This window comes from Ictidomys tridecemlineatus, chromosome X (assembly GCF_052094955.1).
Source record: "Ictidomys tridecemlineatus isolate mIctTri1 chromosome X, mIctTri1.hap1, whole genome shotgun sequence".
Lineage (NCBI taxonomy): Eukaryota > Metazoa > Chordata > Mammalia > Rodentia > Sciuridae > Ictidomys > Ictidomys tridecemlineatus.
In genome coordinates this window covers 20,090,379-20,099,678 of record NC_135493.1, presented here as the reverse complement: position 1 = coordinate 20,099,678, position 9,300 = coordinate 20,090,379, and the positions used below count along the sequence as shown (strand labels likewise).

At 37.4% G+C, this 9,300-nt stretch overlaps 1 protein-coding gene across 1 annotated transcript; it reads left to right on the top strand.

Moving 5' to 3' along the window:
- The first annotated feature begins 7,218 nt into the window (after positions 1–7,218).
- Positions 7,219–8,145, top strand: Or13h1 (olfactory receptor family 13 subfamily H member 1). The gene has a single exon (XM_005319491.1). It carries the CDS (start codon positions 7,219–7,221, stop codon positions 8,143–8,145), a length of 927 nt encoding a protein of 308 aa, XP_005319548.1.
- The last annotated feature ends 1,155 nt before the right edge of the window (positions 8,146–9,300 follow it).

Below are 9,300 nucleotides of genomic sequence, written 5' to 3'. Positions count from 1 at the left end.
TGATCTTCTTCTCATGCTCTTCCTCCCTGCTCTGTTCTTAGTTGCCCTCCTTATATCAAAGAAGACATTTGGCATTTGTTTTTTAGGGATTGACTGGCTTCACTTAGCATAATCTGCTCTAATGCCATCCATTTCCCTGCAAATGCTGTGATTTTGACATTTTTTAGTGCAGAGTAATACTCCATGGTGTATAAATGCCACATTTTTTTTATCCATTCATCTATTGAAGGGCACCTAGGTTGGTTCCACAGTCTAGCTATTGTGAATTGTGTTGCTACGAACATGGATGTAGCAGTATCCCTATAGTACACTCTTTTAAGATCTTTAGGGAATAGTCTGAGAAGGGGAATAGCTGGGTCAAACGGTGGTTCCATTCCCAGCTTTCCCGGGAATCTCCATACTGCTTTCCAAAGTGGCTTCTGGCCAATTTTTTAAAAAATGACATATTACAGATGCATTTAGTGGCCATGATGCTAACTAAAGCTAAATTATCCTCAGAAGAACTGATATGATATCGTACATATTAATGTATTTTCATTGACAGTGAACTGAGCTTCATCTAAAGATAGATACCCGTATCATGCCACTTTGAGTTAGACCTGGACAAAATCTTACTACATAGAATAACTGAACCATAGTCCTCAAGGCAAGCATCAAGCAAAAGATCATATGGATAATTTCTCAAAAGGCATTGGTTTGGAATTGAGAAGATCTAAGTTTTCTAGCCATCTCTGTTTCTAATTAATTTGTGATCTTTGACAAATTAACTTGATTGCTTTAGGCCTCCATTTTCTCATCTATAAAATGTAGATACCAATTTATGTGAAGGCTTTTGGGAAAGTAAAAATAACTATCATACTAATACTTATTGAGATTTTGCATGCCCTCACTGCTCTGAGCATTTTACGTGTATTTACTCACTTTATAAACAAGAAAAATTAGGTCCAGACTCTTCAGATTACTTGAGAAAGTTTACAGAAGTAGTAAGGCTCCTTAATTACTCCCCCAACTGCCTCCCATTACCTTATATTGCATATACTGCCACTATCACTAAATATTAAAGAAGTAAAACAATGATCTGTCCTCAGGATACCTGTGGTATAACTCAAGCATCAGATAACATAGAAATACTAAAAAATTGTGAACTAGGCTGAGCCTTAAAACTTGATTGGTAGGTTTTGTTTTACAAATTATTAGAGCATCAGAAGTATTGGTTCAGAAGGACTAGGAGTGAGAACAAGGGTATTCATGAAGCCACATAGGAACTACCTTCACTTTAATGGAGAGTTCATGTTGAGGAGCCATGTAGACAGAGGAGGATATGTGAATCAATAACAAATCCTGCAGTACTGCATAGTACTTACCACAGGTGCATATTTATAATCTTTTTCTGTTAATATAAGTTTCCTGCACCAAACAGTAAGCTCCCTGAAAGTAGAAAGCATGTCTAGAATCTTTTTTGTGCCATTGTATCTTCAGTGTCAAACACATTGCCTGACATATCATGGGTGCTCCTAAAATATTTGTTGAGTAAATGTATTCATATATGAATGGATGAACAAATGTTAACTAACAGATGAAGCATTGCTATAGTTGACCTTGCATGTCAGGTAAGGAAACATAGTCTTGATACAGTTGAAAAAAGAGCCCATAGAGGCAGTTTGAGCAGGCTGGGGTAGAGAAAGTGGGGCCAGAAAGGCAAACATAAGGGCTATTTCAACGTGGAGATCAATAACACATGTTGTGCACTCTCTATTCCAGCTGTCCCCTGATAGACATTTCTCCACCAGCTGCAGGCTCTGTCATGACACCAATTTCATACAGAAAGAATGTGAAAAAACTATGGACCAAAATAAAAAAGAATTATTTCTCAGTTCTCTGGCAAACCTAGCAGTGATATATGAAAGTCCCATGGTCTCAAAGGTCTCTTTTCTCTATATTTGCTTTCCCTAACAAAGTGCCACTTTTTTTCCAAACAGTTCTGATTTGGCAAATTTTAATTGCCTGTTTGGGATGAGGTCCCTGAAGCTCTTCAATGTTAATTATTTCTTTCTGGTGAAGATCAGAAACTTTGAACTCTACTCATGAGATAAATGATCTGGTAGCACTTTGGAACTTCAACTTATTTAAGTTACTGTGCAGCTCATCAACTTACTCCCTACATTCGGAATTGAATCTGGAAGAGAATTGGACCCCAGACATTATGTGAAAGCCAAAGATGTAAGATTTATAGATTTAGTGCTGAGCCAAACATGCTTCCAGAGATAGAGGCTTGGTGACAGCCTGTAGATAAGCATATAGATCCATGGATTTGGGAATCAATGGAGAAAAGAGGAGATATGGCCCAGTTTCTATAAATCAAACTGCTCAATGAAGGGCAGGTTCTAGTCAGTTATATATTCTGGAAAATTGAGCAATAACCAAAAGACATTTTTGGTTTCAGTATTTGTGTCATGTTTTTAAAATGCTTCAGACCACTTCCCAGTGTTGGTGGGCAGACAGACTACCATTAGATCTTTTTTTCTGACCATGGAATAGCAGGAACTTGGGATATCAGATTGTATATTTTCACTGTCCAGCACAGTGGGGGAAGAAAAAAGTAGGAAACTGGGTTGGTTATGTATGGAGCCTAGCACTTCTCCTGGAAGTCATCTAATTTGGCTTAAAGACCTGGGTGCAAAATATTTGGTTTATTGTCTCCATGCTTTATAAAGAAAGTGACAATTGGGTTTAGTTGGGCTCCAGGTCACCAAGACAAAATAATATATAAACATTGTCAAGAGGTAAAAGATATCTTAATCTAAAGGCTTAATGCAGAGCATTCAAGTGACCTCCATCTTCTCTACATATTATAACTTTTTAGGGGAGATTGAATGAGGCTGTATATGAGTCAAATGTCATTGAAAGAAATGTTTGCCCAAGAACTTAAATAATTTAATTAGACACCATTACCAAGGGCAGGAGATCAAAGGGTTAGAGATTTGACCTAATCTAAAAGAATTTTCTATCCTCAGAGATTTACAGGCATTTGGGAGTTTTCAGGGAGATTGTGAGAGTACCAAACCTGGCAAGTCTTGGAGAATTATTCTTCTGAGCAGTTCTATTCTAATCCATGTACTAGCACTTGAGAGAGACCTTCAATGGTGAGTAGATTGTTTCTTTTCTTTTTCTCCCTTTCTCCTTTTTGTGGGGTCTCTAACCATCTATCTGGCATGGGCAATCTCTATGGAGGCAAATGGAAGCCATTAGTTAAAGGAAATTAACCTGTTTAAAGAATTGCAGGTAATAGTATTAAGACAGGAAACATATTGCACCCAGTTTCCAGGAATATTTTAATGGTCATTCTGGGATGAGACACTCAGCACTGTCTTTGGAAGGCAGGTCTAGACTTAATGAAAAATATGTTCCTCAATTTAGATACTGAGTAGTCGTTAAGTGTGAGAGAAAAATTGTCATTAGTTTTAGTTCCATAGGTCCAAGCATTGTATTAATGGGGGCAAGGTCATGGGTTCAATCCCAACCTCTGCCAGTAATCTTAACACCATTTAAAAACAAGTCCGTCTCACAGCCATAGTCAAATGGCTCATCAATTCTTTCTATTAGGTTCATGAGAGACTGAGCAATATATTCTTTGTAAGCCCTCCTTCAATATTGGAAAAAAATACATACTGTGGTTTATTGGAAATGATAGATTCACATGAGGAAGGAAAAACATATATCTATCAATATTTAATATTTAACATCAGAATCAGTGTATTTTATGGAGTTCCAAGAGAACTATAGCATAATAATCTGCTGTCCACATCTATGGAAAAACCAGTTCATCCTCCCATCTGTAGCCTGCCAATCACTTTTTAGATATTGAACTGTAAATAGCCAATGTGTATATAATTGGTAGATAAACATACTGCCAATTATTTTTTTTAAATATGAAGATATGACTGTACCAACTTAAAATATAGGTAGCAAAGCATTGTTTCATGTAGCCATTTGATTCATATCTTTCTGCATTTTTGTTCTGTAAAGATGATTTTCTCAATCTTTACTTGCAAAGATAGTAGCAGTGCAAGGCAAAACCTCTTTCTCAAGGTTCTCTGATAAATGAAGGCAAAAGCAGCAGTAAGGCTCCTAAGCTCTGAGGACACTCCTGTGAGGGCAAGTCAACACCTCCTCCATTTCTTGTACTTGTTTTCTTCTTCACTATTGGCAAACACCTTCATTTCATGGACCTAACTTTCTTATGTATTTAGCTTGTCTGAGAAGCTGAGCAAGATAGAGAATGAGACATAGGTACAAGTTTAGTGGGAGGCCAAGGCATAGCAGGGGGCACTTATGAGATCTTTCCTAAAGACTTTTTTCTTATTTCCCTCTGTGTATGCCACAAGCTCTGTTACTGTTTCCTAAAGACTTATAAAGACAAGTGAGTGTACCACCTCAGAGGTGGTTAGAGAAGCTCCATTCCCTAACACACTCTTTTACAGCCCATATGCCTCTCCAACAAAGGAGGAGAATGTAATGCATTCCTTTGCTCTGAGAAGTAAAGAGGGTTTTCCCCATTTCATCTGAGAGAAGTGAGAGAATCCTACATTGTTAGAGTTAGAAGGACTAATCTGGTTGAGCCAGATTGCAAATAAAAATTTAGGCCAAGTGAGGGGAATAAACTTGCCTACAGACATAGTCAGTGAGTACTGGAGGCTTCAAGGAGCGGGGGTTAGAAAGAGAAAAGAGAATTAGTTTTATGAAGGTATATATGTGTGTGCATATATTTTTTCAGGGGTTCTTGGCATATAAACAACAATGTCAAAGGAAAAAGAAAGAGAGGTTTTCTTTCAATATGGAACTGTTAAAATACTCCATTCACATACTTATTTGGCAAATACCTACTGGTCACCTATTTTGTATCAGGCACCATTCTAGGTTCAGGGTATACAGCAATGAACAAAACGAACACATTTTCTAAGGTCATTGAGCATACATTCTAGTTGAGAGAAATGATCAATACAAATACTTAATAGATAAGGTATACAACATGCTAAAGGTAGTTCTGTGAAGAAAATAATGTAGAAATGAGGGATATAAAATATCAGACAATAGATATGAACTTCTAGACAGAGTAGCCCAGTAAGAGCTCACTGAAAAAAATGCCTCCTGAATAAAGAGTCAAAAAGTAAGCAATGTAAAAATGTTGGGTTTCATAAATATGGAGAAACAGTTCTTTCATAACTGGAGCAGCAAGATCAAAAATTCTGAGGGCTGGGGTTGTAGCTCAGCAGTAGAGTGCTTGCCTAGTGCGGGTTGGGCACTGGGTTTGATCCTCAGCACCACATAAAAATAAAATAAAGGTGCTGAGGATCAAACCCAGGGCCCTGCACATGCTAGGCAAGTGCTCTACCGCTGAGTCACAATTCCAGCCCCACATAAAAAAAAATAAATGAATGGAATAAAGGTATTGTGTCCAACTACAAATAAAAAAATAAATACTAAAAAATTCTGAGAAATAGATATAGGTTGAGTGGGGAATACTGAGGTGGCCATTGTGACCAGAGCAAAGTTGACCAAAGAAAGGATACTATGAATTGGGGTAAAAGAGTTGAGGGAGAGGCAAACCATGTAAGGCTAAATGGGTCATAGTAAAGAGACTGGTGTTTAATGAGATTGAAATGGAAAGCTGTAGTTAACAATATGGTATTGCAACTTAAAATTTTTGTTAGTAAGTAGATCTGATAAATGTTCTTATAAGAAGAGAGAGGGGAAACTTTTAGAGGTGATGGTTATACTTATGGCTTTCTCTCTTCTTTCTTCTCTCTTTTTTCTCTCTGTGGTTTTGGGGACAGAACCAGGACCTCATCAATGCTAGGCAATAGCTCTATCACTGAACTATACCTCTAGACTTATAACATTATTTATGTTGGCTGTTTTATGAATGTGTACCTATCTTCAAACTTATGAAGATGTTCGCATTAAAAATGTATACATTTTGTATGTAAGTCATACCTCAATAGAAAAAATATATTTTGAATAGAGGAGAGACATGATTAGATTTATAGTTTAACTAATTCATTTTTAACTGAATGGGGACAAAACCAGAAACAGGGAAACCAATAAAGATGTAATGACAATATCCAGGTGAGTAATGACAATATCTTACAATAAAGGATGGCAATAAAGATGGCAAGAGTAGTAGTTAGGTTGTGGATAATCCTAAAGAGTGCTTAGTAATTTATATATTCATTTAATATCTGTTTGATCCCTGTGATGTCCCCAAGTACTGTTCTAGGTGCCAGGGATATATCAGCAAACAAAATAAATGAGGTCTTTGTCCTCAATTGATTTACATTTGAGTGGGAGATAAATAATAATCAAATTACTAATGTAATTTTGATATTTGGAAATGCTATAAGAAAAATAAAGAGAGATGTGGAAAAGACATTGATTATAGTGGGAAAGGAAAGTCTTATCTTGTAAGCTATCACTCAAGCCTTCCTCTCACCACACACCCATTCTTTTGGAAATATCACATTTTTCACATTCCTTAGGGCTCAACAATCACAGTGTAGAAAACATAGGAGATCCTAGAAATGTAACTTCAACTGAGGGTGTTAGCAGAGGGTTCTCAAAGACCTCAGGGAATCCAGGAACTTCCCCCTTTATATAATATTTGTTCAAGCCAAAGAAATACTCTGTCAGGCATCATGGTAAATCCTGGCATGATGGGAAATGGAGATTGCATAATCAGGAGTGAGTCTGTTCATAAGAATAGACAAAATTTTACCTAGACATATCATCCATCAGAAGATCCCCTTTTGATTAAGATCAGTAACTCAAGATGACTGAGGTGCTATTGTGTCTATTCATTAGATTTGACTTGGAAAATGGAGAATGAGTGAGAAAGCCAGGAAGATGGCCCTCCTTCTCTTTTTTGGGAAAAAAAATATCCAAGAAGGCATCTGGCTGAGGATATTGTCATATAACTATTTTCAAATGGGTGAGGAACTTTCCATTTTCTTGGAGTCAAGGAGGGAATTTTTAGTTTTGCCTCTGTTCCCAATATAGATATCACATTTATGTTCCATCTCTCTGACTAGGGCAAAGATAATGACCTTGCACACCATAGTTCTTTCCACCTTTCTCATACCCTCCATTTTTATTCTCATTCTTTTAGGTGAAACTAAGCAGCTCCATTGGCACCCATTCAATGAAGAGTAGCAAAAGGGACAGATGGCCAAGGACAATGACACAGCGGAGTTTGGGTTTTTTCTCATTGGCATCTCTAACTATCCTGAGTGGAGAGACACATTTTTCACCATGCTGCTGATAACTTACCTCTGCACGTTATTGGGGAATGGACTGATCATCTTTCTAATCCTCTTTGATCCTCACCTCCACACTCCAATGTATTTCTTCCTTAGTAACCTGTCTTTCTTAGACCTTTGCTATGGCACAGCCTCCATGCCTCAGGCCTTAGTGCATTGTTTCTCTATCCATCCCTACCTCTCTTACTCACAATGTTTCACCCAAATGAGTGTCTCCTTAGCCTTAGCCACAGCAGAATGTCTCCTACTGGCTGTCATGGCCTATGACCGTGTGGTTGCTATCAGTAATCCCCTGCACTATTCCATGGTCATGAATGGCCCAGTGTGCCTTTGGCTGGCTGTGAGCTTGTGGGGGATATCAGTGGTACTCAGTGCCATGCTCGTCTTATCCCTGAGGCTTCGCTTCTGTGGGGCTAAAGTCATCAACCATTTTGTCTGTGAGATTCTCTCCCTCCTTAAGCTGGCATGTTCTGATACCAGCGTCAATGAGCTTATGATCCTCATCACTGGTATCTTCACTCTGCTTCTACCCTTTGGGTTTGTCCTCCTCTCCTATGTCCGAATTGCTGCTGCTGTCCTGAGGATTCGCTCATCCCAGGGAAAGTTCAAGGCCTTTTCTACTTGTGGTTCTCACCTGACTGTGGTGACAATCTTCTATGGCACAACCATCTCCATGTATATAAAACCTCAGTCCAAGTCCTCCCCTGACCAGGACAAATTTATCTCAGTGTTTTATGGGGCTTTGACACCTATGCTGAATCCTCTGATATATAGCCTGAGGAACAAGGATGTTAAAGGGGCAATGAGGAAAGTTATGGCAAAAATGGCATAACCTTGCTTTGCTTCTAAACTTTTAAAATAACACTCAGATATGTATTCACTGATGGGGAAAGTTGTTTAAAGGAATCTAACTTTAACTTTGGAACTGTAGATAATTGACATGTGAAAAGTCTCATCAAGTGTTCCTGCCCAAAAATATTATCCCTATTGAGATTTTTTAAAAGTTTTTAATAGTAGATGGACATAATAACTTTATTTATTTTTATGTGGTGCTGAGGATCAAACTCTGTACCTTACATGTGCTAGGCAATCATTCTACTACTGAGCTACAACCCCATTGAGATTTGAATTCCCATTTGAGACATTACTTTTGCTCTCTCTTTACATATAACTCTGATAGTGGTCATGTATTAGGTTACTCACCTTCAGGTAAATGAGCTAATCAGAATCAATTTCTTACTGACAGAAAGAACCTAAGTAGTAAAAGAATCTCTTTTGACTGTTGGCAGCAAACAAAGCATAACTGAAATTGTAAAATGGGACAGAGAATAGCATAACAAAAGGCCAGAAGACAAATTTCAGAAACTTTGCAACTTTATTGAAGGCAAGTCCTCTAGTGTAAGCACAATCTCCTTGTTCTACTTAACTCAAAATCATGAGAAAATTCTATCATAGTTACTTCCTATAATTTTGTATAATGTTTTATTTTTTCTTTTTGTTTTTTCAAACTTCTAATCTATTAGTTGATTTTATATTCCTAATATCTCTATCAATTGATAAGAAAAATAGTACAATTCTCCTTTATATTAACAATGAGGAAATAGGGGCCAGAGAAGGTGTTCAAAACTTGTCTAAAGTCATACACAATTGGTACTGAAATCAAAATTAGAATTCAGATCACATAAATGCCACCTTTGAACTTTCTCAACTGGGCCTATGAAATTATTTAAAATTGTAGAATTAGAAAGGCAGCTAACAGTTATTGAATACTTACTACATGCCAAGCACTAAGCTAAGCTTTTTATGTCCATTATCACTTAGAATGCTTACAACACCTCAATGAACTAGGGCTATTTTCAACACATATTAGAAATAAGGAAACAGAGGTCTATAGAGGTTATACAATTTATCCATAACCACACAGCCAACAAATTAGAAAAGCCAGTGTTTAAATCCAAGTCTGGTTGGCTTCAGGTCCCAATTACTC

Coding starts and splice junctions, on each gene's coding strand:
- Or13h1 (XM_005319491.1), top strand. CDS start 7,219: ATGGCCAAGGACAATGACACAGCGGAGTTTGGGTTTTTTCTCATTGGC.